Raw genomic sequence first — 27,133 nt, 5'->3', positions numbered from 1 at the left:
GGTTTTTTTTGGTGGTGTGGTTGTTTTTCATCTGGGGCTTCTGGTTTTTGTTTTATTTGTGGTTAGGGGGGCATTTGGGGCATGTTTATTTGATTATTTGGGGTTTTTTAGGGTGGGGTTTTTTGTGGTTTGTTTCACTGTTTGGTTGGCTTTTTTAAATACAGACCAAGAACCCAAACATGACAAAGGAATGCCATACATAAATAGGATCTCTGAACGTGGAGAACACCCTTGCTATCCTCTGACCTTCCAAAAGAAGGTATAATATTTCAAGTGTCATGGCAAACATATAGTGAAGCTGAAGGCATTCCTCACTGAGTGAGGTTAGTAACTTGCCATCTTAATTGGGAGGCTAGTAAGAGATGTGTCCATCTTCCCAACAGTTCCACTATTTTTGGGACCCTTCTCATAGGAGCAATACAGTGCTATTCAGTTTGCTAGCCCCAGAAGACATATATAAAAATGTGAAGGCTCTGCTGAAGCCTCCTCTAGCATAACCTGATATTAATAGCCTTTGCTATTGGCTAGCTGAGCCAACAGCACCCTCAAGACTGTATGCCTTGCTTGGTATACAGCGAGGGAGAATGTAATTAGTAGTGGCAGATGTTAGTATCTACCAAAATAACCCTGATGCTAAAAGAGGTCCAGTAACTTCAACACTCAAAATTCTTACAGTATGAGTGCTCAGTGGGCCCTTTTTGGTAAGCAGAACTGCTGCCACTGGATAAACCAATTTTATTTATTTTAATTTTAGATTAAGGCACCCAATACCAAAGCTTGTCAGACACAAAAGGTGTGGACTGTGAATATCTACCACAGCTGATGACAGGAGGCAAGGCAGGAATCTAGATGTGAAGAAGAAAGCAGAAGACTGCAAGTCAGAAAGCTAAAGGTTAGCTCCACAGAGTCCTTCCAGAATGGCAACAGAAACTGGTCAATTCTGCATGGCACACTGGTGAGACAGGCCAGGCACCATGGAGGAAAACAGTCCAATATATTCTGTTTTGGAAGACAATAACAGAAGGAATGAAAATAAATTAAAAAATAAAAATAAAACCAAAATTACTAGAACCTGGCAGAGGTGATGGAAATCAGCACCAGAACACTAAGCCCCAAACAAACCTCATGCCTTGAATGGACACTGGTGAAGTTTTCTACAAAGCTCTTCCCAACTTTCCTCCAGACATTCTCCTGCAGTTCCTAAGCTTCATGCCCCTGTCAAGCTACCTCAGGCTGCACAGTGCCAAAGGTCTTTGTTCAATCCAGCTAAAATCATCTGAGGACAGGTGTGACACTAGGCAATTGGCCTCTAGTAGGTTGCCAACCATCCTCCCCCAGTTAAGATATGATCCTAATAGCTTCAGGAGAAAGAAGGGAGAGAGGTAGACTCATACCCCTTTCTAGTAAGAACCAAGAGATCTAAAGTTCTGTACTATCCTTTAGGATGGTTTCAGATTCATTAAATGACTGTACAGTGTGGCTTCCTTCTAGGGAAGCTTTCAGGAGAAAACTAGAAAGGAAATAAATGTACACAGCTTTAAAGACAGTTCTATCAAAAGGGCAGATTAAAATTTAATGTGATTATTTTCTCTAAGTATTTTTACTATATCCAGACTTCGTAATTTTAGCTGTCATAACTGGACAATAGAGTGCCTCCAAATCCCAGAGTTAGTTTTCTTTGAAAATGCCAGATACATGCAAATAAAATTCACCTATGTTCAAACTACTGTATCTTACTTTGCTCACATCCACAGTACCTTCAACCAACAAATTAAATTATTAGAGCAAAATACACAGTAGTAAAGTTTAAAATCACTGAAATTGTGGCTTTCCACAATAACAAGCAGCTTCACCAGCTTCTCATGGTCAGTGTACATGTACCAGGAGTATATTATAGCAGTATAATTCACTGCTTTTTGGTCTATTTTACTGCCATTTCAAAATAAAAATGATGCTTCTCCATTTTGTTACACAGTAACCATCCACTTGGGAGAAAGACATTAAATTATGCAAGCATATCTAGGTTTCAGTTTAAATCTAGACTTTGCATTATCCCACTCCAGGATGGGGGCAGTGTGCACAAAACCTTAAACTGCTACAGTCAAAAACCTCAGATTTGCCACTGTCGTGCCTTCCAAAAAACACATCTCTTTAATACAGGCTGAGGGTTAAATATCTATGACAGTCCAAAAAGTCAAAATAAGAACAGGCCATACTTAATGCAGCAATGAATGAACTGACTGGGTTATCAGCAGAATCAATACAGAAAATCCATATTACACTCCAATACTAACACTGGAGTTCTACTGCAGTTTATAAGTAAGTACATGCAAAACTTTTATCATAACAGTTGTCACCTGAAGTCAATGGCACTTGAATTATACATTTGCTTAACTGCCTTCCTAGACTTAAATCTAACATATCAAGTGATACGCTTCGAAACCCCCAAATCTCAACAGAAATGGCAATATATTTCTTAATTCAAAAGCCTATAGATGCGCAAATTAATTCAGTTAAAATACTACCTGGGTCGTTATGCGAGTGAGGCACAACAAAAACTTGAAGCGGTTCACTGTCCCATTCATTTTCATTGTATGTGATATCAAATCCTTGTTTCCACACGCCACCATCTGGATTATCGAAAGGAAGAATATCATAGACATCCAACATCTGAAAAAGAGTAAAAGGAATATAAAACATGAATTCACAGAAACAGTTCTGCTATTAAAAACCAAAGCTGTTTTCATCAAAAATGGATCAGCTTGCTTATTACACAGGGAGAGATGCAGTGTCAAATGAATAGAAAACTGACAATAGGACCAAGTTTCAAGTCACTCTAGGACACCCAAGACACTGCTGGCAGGAATACGAGTACTTGGCAAGCTCTGTTCTGGGGAAACTGAAATTGGTTAGATAAACTGTAGGAATAAGAGCCTTAAATCTTATGACTTAAATTATGACAGTTCGCAATGGCACTGGGGCAGAAGTGTACAGAGAGGATTATGCAGAATAGCGCAACACACTACATAGGGGAATGCAGATGATGAAAAGGACAAACTAAGCATGCAGTAAGAAGTGATGACAACATCAGAGAGACTGAAGAAAAAGTCAAACTCATAAAAGGGAACTGAAAGGAACTATCAACAAAAAACATTCAGAACTGTAGCAGACTGCTGTAACAAAGCTCCTTATGTATTTTCCATTGCCCAGTACACTAATTATACAAAGAAGGAAATATTTCACTTGTCAATACAAATAAGGTTACAGGTAAAAAAAGCAACTCTAGTTACTTTAACAGGTTCTCATGAAGTTCAGATTCCACCAGACAGCTTCAAAAAGAATCTTTTAACATGGGTTTAGACAAGAATTACCATACCCAGATTTTTGATTTATTTTTTTTTTAGTGCTCTGGTCTGCTTTCAGGAAAGGCAGCAAACTTTATGAACATAAACTATCACTGGACAAGCCTTTTGCTGGCACCACAGCTTAGAAAACAAACTAAACTTCAGTTTAGTTCTAACCCCATGTTAGAATGCAATTATACACCTAATAAGCTTTCTTCAACAAACATTTCACTTCCACAAAAAAAGCCTGCTGGAGTAATTGCCTACATGAACACCACAAGAGTTAAAATTTCCAGTGGTAAGCTGTTTTCTGCCCTGCTAAGAAACTTCAGAAAAACAGACATCTGAAACAAACACCTGACTAAAGAAGTTAAGGCCTTGTTTTGTGATGGGTTGACCTTGGCTGGCTACCAAACCTCCACCCAGCTGCTCTCTCACTCTCCATCCTCAATAGGACAGGGAAGAAATAAGATCAGAAGCTCATGGGTCAAGACAAAAGACAGGGAGATCATTTACCAGTTACCATCACAGACAAAACAGACACAGCTTAGGGAACATAATATTAATTTATTGCCAATTAAAACAGAGTTGGACAGTGAGAAAGAAAGACAAAACTAAAACACCTCCTCCCCACCCCTCTTCTAGCCTAGTTCAACTTCACTCCTTCATTCCCTGCTCCTTTTATGTTCTCCTGCCCCAAGTGGTGCAGGTGTATAGATAGGGGTTGCAGTCAGTCTGTAATGGTTCCTCCTCACACTTCTTGCCTGCTCCAGCACTGAGTCCCTTCCACAAGCAACAGACCTTCAAGAGCTGTTCCAGCATAAGACCCTTTCCACAGGCTGCAGTCCTTCAGGGACTCCTCCAGTGTGAAGCCACAGTTACTTCAAAAATATCTACCTGCTCTGGCAGGAGGTCCTCCACAGGCTTCCAGGAAATACTTGCTCCGCCACGGTCTCCCCAACTTGCTCCAGTAGCTAAAGCACTTTCTCCCCTTCTTTCTTCAACGACCTTGGTGTTCACAGGGTTATTTCTCCCTTTTTTTCCCCTTTATACCTCACTGCCCTGTAGTGTTTCCCCCCTTTTTACAAACATATTCTCCCCAAGGTGTCACGACCATTGCTGAAGGAGGGCCCAGCTGTATCCTGTGGTGGGTCTGTTTTGGAGCTGGCTGGAACAGCTGTGTCTGGCACAGGGCACCACTGGCCTCTTCTCACAGACACCACCCCTGGAGCCCCCTGCTGCCAGCACCTGGGCTACCTGCACCCAGTACATTCCACCCTCACCTCTGTGAAATTTATATGTAAGAACAGTCAACAAAATACATATTCATCACACACTCTTCACAAACTTCACTTACATCTACAAAAAAAAAACCAACACATCAAAATCAAAATGACATAACACTGAAAAAGTGGAAATTTCAGACACACAATAAATCTCCACCCCTTCTTCCTTCACCTCATTACAAGAGAAGAATCCCCACAGTTATTTTGCTCTGGCAATGTCCAATCCAAGTTTTGGCCATTACCACTGCCAATTACTGTCCTTATCTCTCATTTCCCAGGCCGGGTGCCAAAAAGGACTGCAGTTGGCTGAACTTGGCTGGGCTAGCATCTGGCAACCAGCCAAGGTCCAACCCACCACAGACCTTTAGCTTAAGATACAAAGAGAAGTAAGTAATGTTAGATGGGAATACAAGCCACTGCAATCCTAGAACCAGCAGAACCTACAGCGTCCATGCTGTAGATGCCTATGGCCTGTACGAGTATCTTGTCACGTCACTGCTCCACTATGATTGCTTCTAGATTTGAAGAATTTTGCTTAATGGAAAATACAGGTGGAATATTTACAGGTATATGCATTCTGTAATGCCAGCTTGAAGGGACAAAATATGTTTTACATTTAAATTAGCTTAATACCGTATTTTCTTGCTTTTTGAACATATGATTTTGAGGAACCATAATTTTTCTGTGAAATGCAACCTTCTGAAGAAAATTAAATGTATACTCTGTAATTTTGCCCGTTAGCAAGTGATTTTAGGACTGCTAAACTCTTTTGATATTTCCACCATGAAAACGTATTTGTTTAAAAGCAACAATTCATGAAATTGTCCACATTCCTGTGAGTTTTTCTCATAGATGGAGCCTGAATTTCACAAGCAACTTCCAGCAGTCTGCAATTTTTACAGTCCATAACATACATAATTTCTTCGTTAACGTCTATTACCTTACAGTTATCTCAAACCATGCTCCCATTATGCAATTCAGGAACTAGATCTTGGAACCTTAATCAACAGTTTGTCTGAAACAACTGGCTCAAGGACCTGACTCACCATCGAGAGAGGTTTGCTGCCTGCCAGGGACCCAGATCTGGGATGATTTAGAAGAACCGACAAAGGTTTTCCAACTTGCTGACTACCACCCCTTATTGTTCTTCCATGTGGGTACCAATGATACTGCTAGGGGCAGCCTAAACTGCATCAAAAGCGACTACAGAGCTCTGGAGGGTAGTAATCAAGGTCATGGAGGCCCAGGTGGTATCCCCTTCAGTCCCACCAGTGAGGGGTAGGGGTGTGAGAGGAGAACACCGATAGTACAGGTCTCAGAGCTGGCGCTGGCAACAGGTTTTGAGGTTCTATGACCATGGGACCCTGTTTGCTGACCAGTGCCTGCTTAGGAGAGACAAGATCTAACTCACGAAGTTGGGCAAAGGCATCTTTGCCAGGAGGATGGCTGACCTGTTATGGAGAGCTTTTAGGTAGGAATAAAGTGGGAGGGAGAGTGTGTTACCAGCAGCCCTGTGAAGGAGTGATGGGCAGGAGTGATGTGACATGAAAGCATAAAATAGTATTTTTTTTTTTTTTTTTAAATCAACAAAACAGGACTTAAGCAGGGTCACCCAGCATCTGCATGTAAGCAAGGAAGTGCCTACAAGGCACAATTACCCTTCCTGGGAAATCAACATGCCTGGAAACCTCTCTAAAGTACACTAATGCACACACTATGGGAAATAAACATGATGTGTTAGAAGATCTACGTGCAGCTGCAAGCCTTTGATCTTGTCGGGATCATGCAGACATAGTGGAATGATGCTAACAACTGTAAAGCTGCAATGGAGTGATACAAAATCTTGAGGAAAGACGGGCCAGGAAGACAAGGAGGAAAATCTGGCCTTTACTTGAGAGAGCAGCTGGTGTGCATGGAGCTCAGCCTGCAGATTTGAAGCAGGAAAGGGATAAAACAAAGCTCGGTAGAGATAATCCCAGGGGTAGCACACCAGTGTTTGAGGGATGGTGTGCCAGCACAGTCCTCCTCAGTCTGCCCTCTCAGCAGAGGCAGGGGATGTAGATCCATGCGGCAGCAGATACAAGGGTTATTGATGTGTTAGAAATTACGGAAGCACTTGAGAATGGTCATGTAGGAATTAGGCTTCTCCCCAAAAAAGGTGGTGTGATCAACAGCCTAACTGAAGTGTATCCACACCAATGCATGCAGCATTGGCAACAAACAGGAGAAACTAGAAGCCACTGCACAGCAGAAGATCTGTGACATAGTTACCATCACAGAAACATGGTGGGATGACCTGCATGACTGGAGTGCTGCAAGGGATGGCTATAAAGTCTTCAGAAGGGATAGACAAGGAAGGAGAGGCAGTGGGGTAGCTCTGTATGTCAGGGAGTGTTTTGACTGCCTAGAGCCGAATGATGGAGGCAATAGGGTTTATGGGTAAGAATTCAGGGGAAGGCCAACAAGGCACATATCATGGTAGGAGTCTGTTATAAGACCACTCAACCAGGATGAAGAGGCAGACGAAATATTCTATAAGCAGTTAGGAGAAGTCTCACAATCACTAGCCCTTGTTCTTGTGGGGGACTTCAACTTACTGGATGTCTGCTGGAAATACAACACAGCAGAGAGGAAAGTCTAGAGCGCTCCTGGACTGTGTGGAAGGTCCTGATGTAGCTAGTGAGTCAACTAGGGAAGGTGACCCACTGGACCTGTTGTTTGCAAACAGAGAAGGACTTGTGGGTGACGTGATGGCTGAAGGACAAATTGAGCATAGCAAACACAAAATGAATTTTTGATTCTCACAGAAGTAAGGAGGGGTCTCAGCAGAACTGCTACCTTGGACTTCCAGAGGGGCAGACTCTGGCTTCTTTAGGAGCCTGGGACAGAGTCCCTTGGCAGACAGTACTGAAGGGTCAAGGGGCCCAGGAAGGCTGGACATTGCTCAAGAAGGAAATTTTAAAGGCACAGGAGCAGGCCGTCCCCATGTGCAGAAAGACAAGTCAGCAAGGAAGAAGACTGGCCTGGCTAAACAGATATCTTTGGCTGGAACTCAAAGTAAAAAGGGAGAGTTTATGACCTTTGGAAGAACAGGCAGGCAACTCAGGAGGACTACAAAGATGTCATGCAGTTATGCACGAAGAAAATTAGAAGGGCCAAAGCCCAACTAGAACTTCATCTGGCTACTGCCATAAAAGACAACAAAAATGGTTTCTATAAAAACATTAGCAACAAAAGGAAGGCTAAGGAAAATCTCTATTCTTTATTGGATACTGGGGGAGACAGTGACAAAGGGTGAGCAAAAGGCTGAGGTACTTAATGCTTTCTTTGCCTCAGTCTTTAGCAAGACCAGTTGTTCCCTGGGGACCAAGCCCCTAAGCTGGAAAACAGGGACAAGGAAGAGAATGAAGCCTATATAATCCAAGGGGAAAATGGTCAGCAACCTGCTATACCACTTACACACACACAAGACTAGGAGACTGGATGGGATCAACTCAATAGTACTGAGGGAGCTAGTGGATGCACTTGTCAAGCCACTTCCAACCATTTATGAGCAGTCCTGGCTAACCAGAGAGGTCCCAGTTGCCCAGAGATTAACAAATTGATGCCCATCTACAAGAAGGACAGGAAGGAGGAACTGGGAAACTACAGGCCTGCCAGCCTGACTTCACTGCTGGAGAAAGTTATGCAGCAGATCATCTCAAGTGCTACCATGTGGCATGTAAAGGACAACCATGTGATCAGGACCAGCCAGTATGGGTTTATGAAAGGCAGGTCCTGCTTGACTAACCTGATCTTCCCTTATGACAAGGTGACTCATTTACGGGATGAGGGAAAGGCTATGGATGTTGTCTACCTAGACCTTAGCAAAGCCTTTTGACACTGCACGTCCCACAGCATTCTCCCGGAGAAACTGGCTACTCATTGCTCAGACAGGTGCCTAATATCTTCTTCACCTCAATCTTTACTAGTAAGGCTGGCCTTCATGAATCCCAGGTCCCAGAGACCAGCAGTAAAGTCTGGAGTGACAAAGATGTGCCCTTCATGGAAAAGGGCCAGGGCAGGGAATATTTAAACTAACTGGACATACACAAGTCCATAAGCCCTGGTGCGATGCATCCACAAAGTAGTGAGGAAGATGCCTGCTGTTACTGCAAGGCCACTCTCAAGAACCTTTGAACAATCATGGTGATTGGGAGAACACCCAAGAACTGGAGGAAAGCAATGTTACTCCTATCATCAAAACTGCAAGAAGGAGGACCCAGGGAGCTATTGGCTGGTCAGCCTCACCTTGATCCCTGGGAAGGTGATGGAGCAGCTAATCCTGGAAACCATTTCCAGGCACACAAAAGACACGAAAGTCAACAGCAGTAGTAGCATGGATTCACCAAGAAGAAGTCATGCTTCAGCAACTTGAGAAACTTCTACAATGAAATGACTGGTCTGGCAGATGAGGGGAACGCAGTGGCTATTGTCTACCTCAGCTTCTGTGAGGCTTTCAGCACTGTCTCCTGTAACATCCTCATAGAGAAGCTGCTAATGTGTGGGCTGGATGAGCAGACAGTGAGACAGAACAAAAAGCAGCTGAACAGCCAGACCCAGAGGGTGGTGATCAGTGGCATGAAATCTAGTTGGAGGTCAGTAACCAGTGGTTTACTCAGGGGTCACTACTGGGTTTGATCCTGTTTAACATGTTCATTAATGATCTGGATGGCAGGGCAGAGTGCACCCTCAGCAAATTTGTAATGACAACTGGGAGGAGGGGCTGATACACCAGAGGGTTTGTGCTGCCCTCCAGAGGGATCTTGACAGGCTGAAGAAATGGGCTGACAGGAACATCAACCTGTTTGACTAGTGAATTGCAAAGTCCTGCACCTGGGGAGGAACAACCCCAAGCACACACACATGCTGCAGATAGCCCGGCTGAAGAGCAGCTTTGCAGAATGTGACATATGAATCCTGTGGATGCCAAATTGAATGCAAGACAGCAATGTGCCCTTGCAGCAAAGAAGGCCAATAACATTCTGGGCTGCATGAAAGAGGAGTGCAGCCAGCAGGTCACGGCAAACCTTCCCTCTGCTCAGCACTGGTGAGGTCACACCTGGAGTATTTTGTACAGTTCCAAGCTCCCCAATGCACTGGGGAGTCCAGCAAAGGGACACTAAGGTGAGGGGACTGAAGCAGCTCTCGTATGAGGAAAGGCTGAGACAGATTGAATTGTTTAGCCTAGAGAACTTGCTTGGGGAGACCTTACCAATGTGTACAAATACCTGAACAAAGACTGCAGAGTAGGAGGAACCAGGCTCATTTCCAGTGACAAGGCAAGAAGCACAAACTAAACCACAGGACATTCCTCTTGAACATAGGAAACACTTTTTCCCTATGAGGATGACTAAGCACAGACACAGGTTGTCCACAGAATTTGTACAACCTCCATCCTTGGAGATATTCAAAAGCCATCTGGACATGGTCCTGGGCAGCTGGCTGTAGGTAACCCTCCTTGAGCAGTGGATTGGACCAGATGACCTCCAGAGGTTGCTCCCAACCTCAACCATTCCATCATTCATTGATTTGAATGTTAATCAGAAACAGTTTAAAAAAGCCATGAAAAAAATTAGGACTTAAAAACTTCCACTGGAATAAATCAGGCTGAAATCACTGCACTTAGGCCAAGACATCCAGAAGACAGATGTTAAGTAATATTTATCTTTCATAGAACAACATCCTTAGTAAGAGTTGTGCAAATGATTAATTACAAGTTACATTATCACTTGACCAGGTTACACTCAAGTGAAGACTAAGTTCCAAGTACCTAGTCGGTATGAAGCACAAAAGGTAGAAGTATTTCCTGGATGTACTTTGATTTTATTTCTAAGTATAAAACACTGATAGAGTAAGCAAGGACTTCATAACAAAAAGTAGACAAAAATTCGAAAAGGATGCTGCCTGTCTTTATTATGGCTGCTTCAGAAGACAGTCACGTTGTTACAAGTTTTTTTAATTAAAACATTCAAAAACTTACCAGTTGTCTTTTTTTCTTTATGGGCTTATTCCTTCTCTGTACTGAGGGACTCTTAACTGCTGAACTAATGCAAGTATTGGGCAAACATCCCATTTACCTCCATGAACACTAAACTAGTGCAAAAAAAAAAAAAAAATAAAAGCATAGTCTGTGCCTTTTCAGGCCACCTTTCTAAAAACTGATTCATGCCTCATTTTTAGAAGGAGCAACACTACCAAGCTCAATGTTAGATGCTTCAGTAGTTGAAAGGGACAAGAGCCCAGACATCTCTTTGTATTAGTTAAATAACCTTCCAGCTCAGCATGACGACTCTTGAGAATTCTGTCTTCATTGAGCACAAATTCCATATACTTCTTGAACTACTAACCTAAAAAAAGGTGTCAGGTCATAACTGTACTTAATCTGGAGTTCTTAATTTTGTTGGGTTTATTACCTAGTCCCATTTTTATCTTTTAAATAAAGTACACATTAGTCTTCTATTTAATTTGAGTTATATCAATTCTCAATTTAGTGTTATTTTCAGCGGCCGGCTCTGTTACAATTTCCTACCTACTTACAAACACAACAAGTAACAAAGTATGTAATTTCTTGATTTACAGTTCCTCCATTAAAAAGATCCTTTAGCTATCTGTCCAAGAATCTTTAGGCCCTCATGTTATTATTAACTTGTTTTTTCCAATTTATGCAAAGAACATCATCTCTTCAAGTACCAAGTCCCGGTAATATTTCTCACTGAAATGTCACAAAGATTTTTAATCCATATCTGAATGCATTCTCACAATAGTTCCTCCATTATGGGAGACTATAATGGTCTCCCATAATTTTTTCAGGGAAGCCTCTTCTGCCTCCACTCTCTAAAGTGATATTTATTCAGACATTATGTCTCACCTATATTAGCCCTTACTTCTTTCTAGTCTCTCATTTCATTCTCATACATCCACTTAAAAGACCAACATGGAAAAAGTAAGGTCCAAATCTGTATGAACCACAGGGAATTAACACTTACAAGCTGTTTTAGAATTTAAAGTATAATTTCTTTAAAAAGCAATGATCTTAATAATCTACTCTGAATTTCTCAGTCTTTATAAAAAAATCTACAAGAAACTAAGTTAAGTGAGCTTGCAGAATACATCAGACTTGGCAAAGTATTACTTAGTTAAAACTGTATTCAAATACAGTAATTTAGATCAGCTCTTTAACATGTTGTTACAGGAATTCTGCTGAAGTCAAGGTCTTAGATTCCATAACTGAAATGCAGGTTAGACTCACAGGATGAGAAAGAGTTAACACCGAAGCAGTATTAAAATGACTTAATGACAATGGTGGATAACCTGCTGAGTACAAGGTACTAATGCAATGAGGCAAAGAGTATTAGAGCCCTCCCTCCCTGTGCAAAGCAAGGAAAGAAAAGAGTCAAGAACAGTATTAAGCATATTCCCTGCTGTATTTGTTTCTTAAGCACATGCATATAACCTTAAATGTAAGGAAAATTATCAAAAAGCAGTTTAGCTACTACAGCCTACCATTAGGTACATAGGTAACACTAGCTGATTGTAGGTACATGTTCTGACATTCTGCAAACGTGAAGCAAAACATGAGAACAGTTTAAGCAAACGTGTTTTACTTTCCACAGGTTAACATGTCCAAGACATTAAGCCAACATATTTCACCTCTAAATTCACAATTCACATTTACTATAATTTATTTCTAATGCACCTAAAAAAGAAGCACTTCATTTAATACAGTAACAGACTGTATGACAAATAACCTGTTAACAATTCAGTAACTTCAAAACATACAATCACAGGTCCACATGCTTTACTTTCCTGCACAGAAGCCTTAAGGTATATTAGAAACATGAAAAGTCAATACTGCCTTTAAAAAAAGAAAAAAGCAACTATTTTCTCTGCAGAAGACATATTAAGGTGTGCCTGTCCCTGATGAGCTTAAAGGTGTTATGAATGATACATCATAGGTTACAATTGTTCTAATATGTGACTTACTCACCTTAAGTCCACTGTCTTTCTCCTGCAATAGAAATACTTTCACTTCTAGAATGAGAAAGATGGACTTCAAAATCTAATCTTTGCTTTAGAGTACTATGAATATTTATAGTACTCCCACAAGACTCCCAAAAACAGCACAGATCACAAACTTCACACAGTATTCTCAGCGCTCCTGAAACACTCCATTAAAACTGAATATATAAGAGTCCATGAACTCACAAGCATCACCAGAAAGCAAAATAATTCAACCTGAAGTGTCTGACTTTAAAAACTTCAGCCTCCCCAGTTCATGCCAACCAGTCAACATCACGTACATTCCTCCTTTTTGATCAAAGTACCTATACAAACTGGAGACACACAAGAATGCTGAGATACAGAAATGGCTTTCAAAACGGAACACAGTACCCGAGATATTTTGAAAATATTAGTTCTTGAACATTCTCTGTCTTGCCATCAAAACCCATTTACACATATATCCCTAAAATGTAAAACCTATTTAAAACAAGACTATCCACCATTTCCAGTTTATTTGTCACCAATTTTAGAACAATCTGGGGAAACTGGAAGGGGAAATTCTTTCCAAAGAACTGGTGATATATGGCACAATAACCTAAGTATAATCAGTAGTTCTTGTTTGGGGCTGTTCTGAGAAGTTTTTAAGATTTCTGAAATATTGGCTCTTCATAACCACTATCAGATTTCTAGACATTTTTCAAAAAAGGTAAAAAGGAACAGTTTCATAACATCTGTTAAACACAACAGTCACTTGAACAATTCCATTATGTCTTAGACTAGGAGCTCAGCACCAATCTTTCACCAGTGATTAGATGTTTTCAGAATTAAAAGGTAATGACAGCTAGGACTCCAGCAGAAAGACAGAAAAGACATACTGCTTACCTGTACTCCTGAACCATGACTTCCACTTTTTGAAGCAAACAAACAATCCTCAGAATCAACTGCAAGCAAAACGGAAGCAGAAGGAAAGAGCTCTGAGACAGATCCTTGACTGAAGTTTATAGCATCTGGATTTTTTTGACCATCCTTTACTGATTCACTCAGATTGATCACAGAATCTCGTATGTTTGAAATAATCTCATTATTTTCTGCCAACAGGCGTTCTAAATGATCTATTTTTTCTTGCAATATTGAAAGTTGGCCCTGCAAAAGAAAAAAAAGGTAAAGTTTAATTATTTCTCAGATGAATTCTTCACAGAGTTTTAAAATTATCAATTTCACAATAGTATATGACCACACACACACAAAAAAAAATAAATCAAATAAATCTTTATTCTATATTTTATGTAAAGACACACCAGCAAGAAATTGAACCAACATATGAAGTCTTCTCCTTTCAGAATAAGGGAAAAGAGCTAGTTACACTTTCCACCACAAACTTGAATTTGCAGCACAAAATTTAATCAGTGATACAAAGACATTCTTAAAAGGTCACGCTGTTTTGTTATGCTGACTTCAACTCTTCATGTCTTTCATACATTTGCAAAAACGTTATCTCTTCATTTACCATTACATCATAACAAAGAGAAAGCCATTTTTTACAAGGCAGTCACATCACGATGAGATTACCAGGATGTATATATTTTAGGTTTTTCCTGTACAGGTAAAAGAGCGTTTCAATAAATATGAAGTTTCTTATTATCAGTGGAGTTTAGACAGAAATGAACAAAAGCACTTAATGGGGGTAACAGATCCCTTAACAGCCTGATCATCATAATAATCTGTATAATTGGCCCACTACAAATACCAAGATAATCCTGTAAAAAACAGCACAATCTGACAGCACTTTCAGTCAGAAGGTCATATTCAGTTGCCAAACAACAGGATTTTGTGGATGATTCTAGTGTGCACTGCGAGAGGAAGGATATAGAATAACATCAACGTGAACTGAAAGAAGTCAAGGCATCTCACAAAGCAGTCAGGAAGCAGACAGAGATACCACAAAGCCATTTAGTAGCATTTAATCACTGCATTGTTGGAATACAGGAGGAAGCAAAGTACCTGGAAACGCTACTGCCATCTCATGTACTAGCCACTCCTTTTAAATGAGAGGTATGCTTTTTTTCCAGACATGAGTGTGTTAGCCGTTACAGAATCACAGAAGGCCAAATTATTTAACAGGGGTCTAGGGATATTTAATCTTAACAGTAATTTCTTTCTTTCCTCAGACTGACTTCAACCAAATAATAATAAGAAAAGGTAGAGAACAAAAAAACAGTCACTTCCTATTATTAAAGTTGTGGCCAGACTCCAAAACATGCAATATACAAATAAGTTTTTTTTCAGAGAAGCTGTCATTACAACAAAACCCACTGCAGATTCAGCCATTTACATTTTACCTATGACATTCAACACAAATAACATTGACTCAGTAAACAGCTACTCTGTGACCTATGATTTAAGTGATGAATTAAAACTTCTTCCTAGCACCAATGCCTTATTTTCTAAATAATACAGAATAGTATTAGCAACAACATCTGTACATGACACCTTTTTCCCCATTGACAACAGTTCACCTGAAGTCTTCACATTTCCCTTTTAAAGGACAAACTGCTTTCCTCAAATGCCAAGTTAATACCAATTTCTCTAGTTAGGCAGAAGTTTGCAAAGAATTAAGCCTCCTTTCTAAATTGTGGTGTGCACTTTCCTTTAAATTCTGTTCACTTTGAGAAGCCTGCAGGATAAAAAAAATGACACCCCTTACCAAGAGATACTGATCAGCCTTTTGGGTTCTACTAAATCCTCATTCCTGTAATTTTATCGTTACAGAAGTTTTCTGTAATTCTGCGGAAGATACATTTTAGTATTTTTCAACCTGTTGGTAAATTCATCCCCTCATTTTCTGAGCTGTGTAAAGTAGTGACCCCTGCTTTTTTTTCTTAAATTGATACATCCTGAAAACAACAACAGGTTTTAAAATGCCACACAAGCAAACAGTTATTGCTTCCCAAAAGGCAAAAATGTATTTTAACAGATCCAGGTTAAGCTAACATACATGTAGGTCCAACATCCTAGAACCTCAACAATTAAAAAAAAATAAAAATCTAGAAACTTAAAAAACAGATGAACTTTAAACAACAGGAAATTGGGATACTGGAAAGAAAAAAAAACAAACTGTAGTCCCATGCCCCCTGGTGGCACAAAAGAAACAACTAGACTGAAATCTTTCAAATACTACATTAAAGATAGCTGTGTATACATTTCTGTTTAAAATTAGTATTCTCCCTTTCAACATCTGTAACGTTTTAAAAGAAAGAATGCTTCACCTACTCAGAAAATTAACAGCCTATTAGGCCACTCACTCTAAAAATAATGTAAAGTCCCTGAAATTACTGGGGCTTTACAGACTGCACAACATAGGCTCTGATCTTTAGATTCCTAAGAAGCTCGAGTATAGCTGCCATCTATACACATTTTTACCAGTTTCACTGCATGTGGCAATAGTTCATAAACGTTACCAAGTACATAAGCAGTTAAAATACTGTTGATATCTATCCCACCTCTATATACACTCCCTCTACAACCGTAACATCAGACAACTGTTCAAAATTTATATTCTTATTCACCTATGTTCTAGAAATATTTTACCTCTTCCTCCAAGAAAAGTGTTCTATATTGCTTAGCAATAGCCTGGTCATAGATTACACCACCCATCTGCCTTATGTCATCTAACCAATTACAGTCTCTCCAGTACTGGCTAGTAACAGACATAGGGAAAAAAAAAAAAAGAAAAAAGAAAAAAACACCAAGCAGCAACATTAAAAAAACCACCAAGTATGTGTTTAGGCTGGTTCTTCAATTGGTATATACTGCCAGTCTCTAGCAGTTAGATATAAACTTCCAATTTGGAAGTCATGTTATATTTCATATTTCTAAGATGCACCTTTCATTTAAATTATACTTTAAACCTTCAAATATCTACAATAACAAGTTCTGCCATTTTACTGTTCATTATGTGACAAAACACTTTTCTTTGTAAACCAATTTACCTACTTCCTGTGTCATAAGAAATATTTTGTTCCCTGATCATCTTCAAATGATGATTTCGTATGTTGCAATACACTTCCAGCAACTATTTATTTTTAAGCTGGAGGGTTTGAGCCTAGGACTCTGAGGAGCAGCGATTTTTACAGTCTGTTAAAGTATGTTACTTTAACTTTGAAGGTAGATACTCTGTAATTTGGAGAAATAAATCTTTAGAGAGACCTCCCATTGTGGAATTTAACAGGAATTAATAAAGACAAACCTGCTTTCTTTTCCGAAGACTATGAGATGCATCATGCCTGTCTTTAAAGCATTTAAACATGCCATGTACTAACTCAACTTGAATGCAAAACATGAAATAAAAAGCTACAGTTAGGAACATGCAACTATGACTCCATGCAGTACTCAAATTAACACTGACAGGCAACCAAATATTCTGAGATTTTAAAGATATTTTCAGTTTCTGTTGTGAGATTCATCAGCCATGAGACTTAACTTTAAGAAACAAGTGTCACAACTAGAAATGTACTTCAGTTTTCAGTCAGTATGAAAGTAGGTGTTAGGAACCCATTATAAGTAGAACATTTCACATGGATCCCAATTATGCAAAAGCTAGATCTATTTTCATTGCATATTCACCTTTTCTCCTTACTCATTTTAAGTAGACAATGCTGGGAACACAGTATTCAATAATAAAAATATTTTAAAATATGAGCTAAATAAGGAGAATATTGCAACTCTTCAAGACAGTTAACATACAAAAATAAACTGAGTTTCAACATTTTTAGAAGACTACCAACTTAACACAGCCCAACTTCAAACAAAAATGCCAAACAGTACAAAACAGCAAAGTTATGCTAATACTGTTTCATCTTATTGATTGCTAGTAACAGATGTTGACTAGTAAAACAGATTTGTAGCTTGTTACAGGCAGCATTAAATAGGTCTAATTAAAACACACAGGTCCTCCTCATTACTAGAAACTACTCAAAACAGTATTTTGTGTTAAAATAGGTTTGAAAATTGTCCACAGATTTGGGAGTGAGGAGGGCTTTTGTTTTTTTTTTCTTCAGTCTGAGCAGAGATACACCAATTTTACCTTAACCAATGATGTCTGAAATTTTGTAATCTAAATAGCTTTGTAGATACTGGATAGTGCAATTTGGCTAGCTGCACAATTCATAAATGTCAGCAGACCTCCCCCTGGCTTTAGACCATCAAGTCTCATCAGCAATCCTGACCAAAGACTTTGAGCCCTGCCTAACTGCACAGCAAACTGTAGGTACGCCATCTGGATAAGTATGTCTTAGTCCAAGTGAATATCATTAAAGGATGCTTTGTCAATCTACCTACTTGTTTTAATGCAGGAAAATGCAATGTAAAGTTACATGACTCACCTGGTCTATACAACCAGTGAATAAGTTTATAACAACTTTGGTATAAACATCTTTCATTTCTCTTTGCTTTTATGTATTGATAAGTGTGTGCAAATCAAGATTTTAATAAAAAGCAAGAAAGGTAACCCTGCTACCCTGCTGTTACTGTACAGCAAATCAACTATTTCTACAAGAAGTGCAAAGTATCAACAAATCCAACAGTATCAAAAGTAGCTACAGCTGCACCAGTAGAAGAATGTCATGAGCAGTGCATGTGGTCACCATCCCCATAGTTATATAGGGTTGAACTTCACCAACAAAACCTGAGGCCAGCACAGATCAGCACACCATCTTCCCATATGGAACAAAAATTGTCCATACCTGCTAGCTGCACTGAGCAACCTGCCTACTACCAGCACATGAACCAGCTACATAAAAAGTTCCTTATGCTTCAGTCAGCCTGGACCCTTGAGCAGTTTTCATGCCCCAGATACTCCAAAACAGTTTGCTTTCCCACTGCCCTCTGCTTGTCCTTCTCTGCTTGTCCTTCTCTGCTTCTGACGCTGATGTGATCTGTAGCAAGGACTCTCTCCAGAAAGGAGCATACTGCCACTCGGCACATGGAGGGAAGTCCAGTAACACAATGAAAGATCAAGCTGCTTTATTCAGTGGAAGTGGAGAATGGGCAGCTTCTCCCATCTAAGCAGTGTACATTGCAGAAAAAATAACAGTTGCGACCTTCATTTCCTCAGCAAACGCTCATGCTTTTCTAAACACAGTTGCTTTCAACAGGCCACTAAAGATCATTTCTTCAGGAAAAGGACAGCTAGCTCAAATAATTGAAGTGGAAGCATGACAGGCCCACAGACGAGGAAGTCTCATGGAAGCAGGCATGCAGAGAAATCCACATAAGAGACTTCTGAGGCTAGGTCAGCTGGAACTTGATTATTTGTATCCAGACTCAGCCAGCAGCCACCAAGTGCTTGGTTCAAAACCAGCCAAAGCCCATTCTCCTTCTCACCCACATGAAAAAACAGAAGACCACAAAGCAGCTGGCAGTGTCCTGCATAAGAGTCTCTGGTACACCGATGAGCTGCGGTGAAGAAAGCAGAGTACCACAACGAACAGAGGGATCCCCACCTCTCCACAGGATGTGGAATTCAAGCCAAGATTGCTGCCTATACAGATTTACTACAGTAAGCTAAAGCTTTGAGGAAACTGGACTCAAATCTTGTTTTCAGGCTGCACTGAATAGCAGGCATCTTAATTTTCTGCACCAGTCTTGTTGCAACTATTTCCAGGTACAACTTCACAAATCACTTACCAACTTCACTAAAATCTTCATATAACCCTCTGATTGGATGCCAGCATACTAAGATGGTAAGACCAGAAAGCATTCTCTGTACACTGTTAAGATTATTGTAAAGGTGAACAGAACATATTAAATGTAGAATTAAATGGTCACCTCCTGTACTGAAAAAGCAAGCAGGTAAAAGTTAGAAATGCAACTTCATGTAGCATCTAATATCCAAACACACTGTTTCAGCATGTACTCACATTTCAAGGCAGGACACAGAACAAACCACCAAGCATACAACGTATTGGTCAAAAGGACAAGTTAAGGTTTCAAGTCTTTATTAATCTGGGCAGAAGGCTTATGGGCATTTGTGATGATGAAAAGTATATAAGTAACCTTGTTGATTTCCTAATTTTGAAGTACCATTCAAAACGGGCTCATTTTACTGACACACTGGAATTCTTCTGAATTAACTGAGCTACCAAACAAAAGTCTGTTTTCTAAAAAATAAGAAAGTTCTATTCCAAAGATGCAGCAGCCTGACAAATAGATTCTAAAAATCTGATGGATTTCCACATTCTGTTTTACTAGAGGCAGCAGTAACAGGAGTGTTTAATGTACTATTATCCTAGACTTAAGTTTCATGTAATTTAAGAAGAAAAATACAAGACATGCTGTTAGGAACCAATCTGACACCATCATCAGCGATCTGAAGGCAAGGAGAAAGGAAAGGGAGATTGAGACAAATCTAGAAGTATTCCCTGTTTAAAGTCAATCAATCTGAAAAATGGTCACTACTAGTTTGGTTGGTATGTTTCAGGTTCATTTCATTTTTGATTCCCCTCCCTGCCCTATACTGAATCTTTACTTAAATGGCTAGCAGTGCAAAACTGAGGCACTGCTTACATGGTATTAAGAGTATGAGCATTTCAATAATACTTATTTTTATTTGAACAAATCAAAAGTCAAAATAACAAAACTCTGTCTCAGACAAAAAAAAGGTCACCTAAGAGAAAACTAGGAAACTTACTTTGTTTAGTTCATAGAGTTTAAGCTAGGCATTGACTCTAGGTAGCAGAAGGAATTACTCGTTTATAGGTGGCGTTACTACGTTTCTGAAAAACACATTTCACTCAACATTTTTCACCATATTTAAAGACTGTAATTGAAGGAGGCTATCAGCTTCTACTTGACTGCTGCTTAGCCAAAACTTTATTGCTTGCACATCTTGTGTAAAGACAAATAACACTCTGAAAATCAGCAAGTACAAAGAATTGTTACTGACCTGTAATTATGTTCACAAACAGCCCCTCCTTCTTTACAAGGTACTAGAAGCTTAGCAGAAGAATTCCTAAGTTTTCATTATCTTAAGCTCATAATTATTTCCACAACACTCAAGGGCTTTTAGAGTGAACTTAGTAAGCGTTGTTAATAGGGGTTTGTTTGTTTAAATAAGTCAATGTTTCAAATCCAGGAAAATGATGTTTCCTTCTGTGGATTTCTTCACTCAACAGTCATTCTTCTCTGATGTCATTGCCTACACTCTCGAATTACCAAATTCTGATTTAGTCAAACAAGAATGTCCACTAAATTTAGGTCAAGCTGACCCACACTCCCAAGTACCCACCATCTCAAGTCCTCAAAACTGATGAATGAAAGGACTGCTAATCAAGGGAGTCAATCTTGGGAAACAAAGAACAGATAATGATAAGAACACCACTAAGTAAATTATGCAGAAAGAAGTCTCCAAGTTAGAAAGTTCTGGCCACTAGAGGAGACAAGCCAATATTGCATTCCTCAGAAAACTAGTTGAAAGTAGGACAAAGGTAATTGTGGTAATGACAGATCGAAACCTCCAACTCAAACAGCTTCCCCTATCCTCCCCTCCCCACACACCCCCAACCCACCCCTGGCTGAAGGAGGGCAAAGCCCCGCTTGGGGAGCATGGGGAGCATATGCAGTCGGTAAAAGGCTTCAGCAGCGCTGTCTGAGGTGCACGCTGATCTGCATGGGAAGTGGGAAACTAGTACCAGCCCTGAGCATGACAACGCACACGCCATGTACTATGGATATGCCGGTGCTCTATGGTATATAATGCGTGCCCTCGAGCAGCTTGGTGTGCACGCTGGGAGGAAAGATCCCCGGTGCACCCAGCGCTGCGATACACCCGTGTCAGCTTTCTAAACTGCCATTTGATTTCAAGAGTTTTCCTGGCTACACTTTTTGGCAACAATGTGATACTCATTAAAAGTCACTGTGCCCACAATGTTTCAGTGCTCAGATGTCAGAAAATTACAACTTCAAAGTTCTGTACAACCTTAACTGCCACTATTTACATTTGGAGTAAAGCAAATAAATACCTGATTGTGCTGCTTCCAATACTTCCGCACACAGAAGTCCCGTTCCTTGTTATACAACATAGGTCTAAAACTCCTTAATGAGCTCATAAAAATACACCGAACATGCAGCAGCAAAACGTGTGTATTTATAATCCATGTAAGCCATTGATTTCAACTATTTTACCATGGCAAGACACCTAGCAAAACTCTGGCTGGAAAAGGTGTGTATAGCGTATCAGGAGCTTTTTCAAAACAGGAAGCGTACATGTCGACGCTGGAGGGAGCTGAGGTTTGCACGGCACAGAACTGGGGCACAGTAACTACCAAGCATGGGCTGATATGCTGCAGTTACAGCCAGTCAATGGAGACTCCGAGGTCACTGACAGTAGTGCTTCCTTACAGCAGGGGAAGTACTGCTTCAGCAGTACCAGAGTAAAGTTCACAAGGCACCTTTGTTCAACATACAGATTCAAAGAACTGCTGGTGTTTCTGCCATGTATTTGGTCCCAATTTCCTGCTGTTACCACTCCACCCCACCATGATTCATATTTTGGCCAGGTAGTACTATTATTAAATTATTGGCAAGCTCAGATCAAGTAACACTCCATACTGCAATAATCACTGCTTGTGCCATTTGTGCAGAAGTATTTGATGTATTGTGTAGATGCCTTGAAAACACGAATCCAGTAAAGGAGTTTTAGCAGTACCACCAACAGCCAGGCCAAGAAATGCTTTGCAGGAAGAACACTGGAAACAAAAGAACAAGCTAGCTGCTTCTAGAGAAACTGTACTTGATCACCTACCTCTGTTCAATGCAATGCAACCTGTGAGCCCATAAAAGCAGTTAACACACATGAGAAGATCAGAGTAAGCTTCAAATAATGGTGGGCAAGGGCTGGGGCGGGGGGGAACCAAGCTATGTGGAAGTAGTTAAGAGGAAAAAGCTCATCCAAAGCACTGCCTATCAGGTACTGACAGAGGATGCCACATTGTGTTGATGTTTTCCCTTGCTCAGGCATAAAATTAACTCAAAATAAACTTATATATGAAGCCTACAAAAGGCCATATATTTCTGAAGCAAGATACTCTTACAAACAAATCCTCCACTTAATTTTTTTTAAACTGGATTTTTAATGTGTGCCATGCATGCTTAGGCGTGAATCTACCAAGATTCAGATGCAGAAGAAATATTCCACAAGCTTCTGTAAATGAACAAATTTTATGAGTACATCCTAACTCAAGGTAAAGTTAGTTGAGAAAACAAGCCATGTTAGGCTGTTTATTTTCTTCTCTTTGGGTCCAAAACACAGAATAGATTCATATAGGCTCATCAGTATTTGGTATTCACCTGTATACAGTAGCACAGGTTCTTCAAGATAAGCTGCTTATGGACTTATTCTACTTCAGACTGCATTTCAATGTAGTTTTCATTTAGTAGTTATCATTTAGTTCGCAAATCGCTTGTACCTGACACTCGCTGCATGGGAGTGGCAGAGGACTAACCAGCACTCTGCACCTCTCTCCGCTGTACAATAACACAAGATGTCTCAGAGAATTCTGTGTTATTACAGACAAAAACAATACACTCAACCATTTTTCCACCATACTCTACTAGAAGACTCTTATACAATGATTTTTACTGACAAGTGGTATAATAATAATATCAAAATGCACCTAAGTCTATTCCTCCACCTTGAGCTCATCTCTGCACAATGTTGTAATATTGTTCCTAGCCTAAGACATGATGCTAGGGCACACCATGTCCCAAGACATGTTCTGAGACAGGAGCATCCTATGGCTAGGAACTGGCTCAGAGAGAAAGGTAGAGCTTGTGTTAAGGCCATTGTAAGAATAATATACACCTCACAAACAGGCAGGATCCATAAAGATATATGCAGGAATTACAGAGGAGAGGTTAGTAAGTACTGATCTCCATGTATTATAGGTACCTAACCTTCCCAAAATTAATAGGGAGTTCAGTTCTACGGCAACATACACATCTTCTGATATTATGATTTAAATGCACCACCAATGATGACAAGGCTATAAATCACTTCAGCTCAGGTTCTACTAGCTGCCATGATGCCACCTTACCATGGATAGGTGTGGATAACATTCACCGTAAAACTGACTACTGATGCCAGCTTTTGCAAACCCAACACCTAAAAAGACACAATGCCACTAACTGCCTCCCAAGCCTGACCACATAGGCATGTGCCTATGGATATTCACCCACCTTCGGAGATCTTGTCCAAAAATTATTTCTGCAAGACACTTCTGTTGGCATTCTTGAACAACTATCTGCCTGAACTATCAAACTAGAAAGCAAGCTCCAGAAGGACAACTCCTGACTACACCTGAAATAAGCTTGAAAGAAAGCAGGTGCACAAGACCGAGTCTGATGCAAAGTACCTCAAGACCACGCAAAGAGAAGGGGCCTTGTCTGGAAGAGAAAGTGGAAATGAAAGTGGAACAGCAATCCTAAAAATTTATTTTTTTACTGGTATTAGGTACCATGACACTTTAGGTGAATGCAGACCGAAAGGCACTGACAGCTGAAAAACTCCAGTTCTAACACTGGCAGAAATTAAACAAAAGCCCAGATAAATGCTCACAAGCTAAACAGGAGACTGCTTCCAGAGGTACCCACTTCTCTCCTCTGAGCTTAGTGTAAGCCACATAGGTCAGGAAAAAGCAGGTGATCAACATGCAGCTTCTGGGACACAAAAGGGGGTGCTTGTTAACAGAACCACAAAGCTGAGAAATTAGCACACTGTCAGAAAGAGGCACAAAGTGAATCATTCCAATAATTTGTGAAAAAGTTTAAATTCCATTTTCTAAGCAAAAAAAGTTCTGACTTTTGTCATCAGGAAAGAGAATGGCTTCTTAAATCTACAGGCAGATGGTGCTGCCATAGTTTTTCTCAAGAACACCTTGAAGTTTCTACATCTGTGGCTAGTTTCACTTACAGTACACTGAGTTCTGGCAACAGGGCCCAGACACAATTCATTGTCAGCTGAGGAGGATTAAAGCTGTTCCTTTCGAGTATTTCTGGTGGCTTCTACTCCACTCTTAATCTTTCACATTTACTTTAAACTAGTGTTATAGGCTCTGAAAGCATCTGCTAGGTTGTCAGAGGTTTCCCAGTTCTAACAAAGTGAAAAATTTCTACCCTATGGGCAGCAAGAGGAAATGACAAGATCAAACCAATTTAATCTGTAACTTCCTCAAAGAATAAAGTAGTAAGAAAGAAGGTAACTGTTCACCCAAAGGAAGGGCCAAAACGTTGACAGGCAGAGGATTCTCCAGTGACAGTCAGCAGCCTCAAAGAAACTGACATATGGACAAGACGAGTGAATACTGACAGACTGTTCTAGAAGACCAAGGGGAGGGAGGAGGACGGAAGGAGAAGTGTTTGCCTCTAGCTGACTATATCACATAGAAGGAAGAGGTGTAACAACTGATTAAGGTACTAAACCCTTGGTTACAAGGGAGAAGTTACATCGCACACCAGTGTTACACTGTAGGACAGACAAGAATTTCAACCGCATGATACTGACAACACAAGACAAAACATGCCTAATAGATCTTCCCTGTTCGGTCTAGTATTTTGAACCAAAACGTTAACATTTAAAAAAAAAAAAAAAAAAAAAAGAAAAACAACCCCTCATGTATGAGCTTTCCTGTTCTAGACTTTACCTGGATTAAACTCAACTGGTGCTATAAAGACACATGAAGTGATCTCATATAAGATATCACCATATCACCAAAGCAGCACTTTTTACAAGTATCACACATGGCATTATTCTCCTGCTGGAGTTACATATTGAACAGATACAGCTGCTTTAGCCAGCTTTGTGATGTTTTCTCCTCTTAAGCTTTCCCACTCTCTTAGTTCCTACAAAAACTAGTGGCTGACCTCTGAACTGTAACTTGAAGGAACAAAGGCTGAACAGATCTGCACTCTTTCTCTGCCTTATATAGTCGAGGTTTTTATCTTTACCGTTTACAAAACACTATCAGCTATTACTTTTACATTACACGAAAAATTAGTTATTCTGTCAAAGGTAACTGTTCCTTTCTAAATAAGCCTTTTGAGCTCTTCTGTTTCCTCGAAGCCTCTAAACACTTTTGGGTCCACTATTTTAAGAAAGCTATTTATACACAGCAGTATTCTGCCATTCTGCACTGCATGCCATGTGGTCTCTGAAATACTTTTTTCTTCTCATGGTTAAACAATTCTTATTAGAACACGACCACGACACACAGCTTTTGAATTTCTCTCCCATACGTACAACAAGGGAAAGGGAGGAACTACATAGCTGCTTACTTCAACCATGCGGTGCAGTTAGTTATCAGGCCGTTACGGCTGCAAAGCGAGGTTTAGCGGAAAGGAAAGCTGTAACATGAAGTCAGTATTTCTCTAAACCTACCTGTTGATGCCATAGCCGAGGTCTACCCTCGAGCTGCCACCTCTTCTCCCTCCCCAGTCCCGGTCCCACGGTGCAAAGTGAGCCCCGCACTCCCCCGGCCACTGCGCGGAGGGCGGCCGCTCAGCGGAGCCCCCAGCCCGTCCCGCCCGCCGCCGCTCCGTGCCGCCCCCGGCCGGGCGGGCGAGCTGCGCCCGGCTCCCCGGTCCCGCGCCGCGCCGAGCCGGCAGCAGCGCCGCCCAGAGGCGGCACCGCTGTCCCCCGCCCCAACGGCCCGGCAGCCGCGGCACCTCACCGGCGCCCCGGGGGGGGCAGCCGCACCGCCGCGCTCCGGCACCCCCCCGGGCAGGGGGCGCGGGGGCCTCCGGCGGCACTGCCGCCGTCCCCGCCACCTCCGCCACCGCCCCGACGGCCTGGGCGCTCGCCCACCCGCCGCGCCCCGCTCACCTTGGGGAAGGTGCCCTCCCGCCGCGGGCTCTTCGGGTGGTCGAAGTGGCCGCGGTCCAGCATCAGGTAGAGGGAGAAGATCACCACGCAGAAGACCGCGCTACCGAACACCGTGAACTGCCGGCTCAGCTTCATCTCCGCGGCCGCCCGGCCGGCCCCGCCGCCGCCGCGCTCCTCCCGCCGCGGCCGGCGCTCCCGGGCCCCGCTCGCCGCCCCGCGCCCGCAGGTGAAAGTTCTCCCGCCGCGGCGGGCGGCGAGGACCCCCGGCGGCGGCGCCCCCGGCGCGGGGCAGCCCCAAGTCTTCTCCGGAGAAGTGCGAGAAGTTGCCCCCCGCCGCCCGCCGCGCCGGGGCGAGGAGCCCTGCCGAGACCCCGCCGCCGCGCCGAGAGCCGGGCCGAGAGTTTCCGGGAGCGGATCGGGTTCCCGGGCAGGCTGGCGCCCCGCGGGGAAGTGGCGGCGGCAGCGCTGCGGGGCCGACCGAGCGCCGCTGCTCTCCCCCCCCCGCCCCTTCCTCCCCCTCCGGCCGCCTCACGAGCCGCTCCGCTCCTCCGCGTTGCCTGCCAGCGGCGCCGGAGTCTGGCACCTCC

The 27,133-nt window shown here is 41.6% G+C and overlaps 1 protein-coding gene across 2 annotated transcripts in view; it reads right to left on the bottom strand.

The window, feature by feature from the left end:
• The window catches only part of MAN2A1 (mannosidase alpha class 2A member 1), a 127,838-nt gene extending 101,006 nt beyond the window's left edge, over positions 1–26,832 (bottom strand). The window contains exons 1-3 of one of the 2 annotated variants that reach the window (XM_055698392.1): positions 26,547–26,832; positions 13,556–13,816; positions 2,526–2,670 (exon numbers count right to left, since the gene is read on the bottom strand). In XM_055698392.1, the coding sequence (XP_055554367.1) occupies positions 2,526–2,670; positions 13,556–13,816; positions 26,547–26,681 (541 nt within the window). In that variant the 5' untranslated portion in view covers positions 26,682–26,832. Of the gene's footprint in view, positions 1–2,525; positions 2,671–13,555; positions 13,817–26,102; positions 26,122–26,546 lie in introns of those variants that run through there. The other variant, XM_055698393.1, reaches the window with a different exon arrangement.
• Between the last annotated feature and the right edge of the window lie 301 nt (positions 26,833–27,133).

Source organism: Falco cherrug, chromosome Z (assembly GCF_023634085.1).
Source record: "Falco cherrug isolate bFalChe1 chromosome Z, bFalChe1.pri, whole genome shotgun sequence".
Taxonomy (NCBI): domain Eukaryota; kingdom Metazoa; phylum Chordata; class Aves; order Falconiformes; family Falconidae; genus Falco; species Falco cherrug.
Note: the sequence above shows the minus strand (reverse complement) of the source record. Positions and strands in the feature narration are given on the sequence as shown.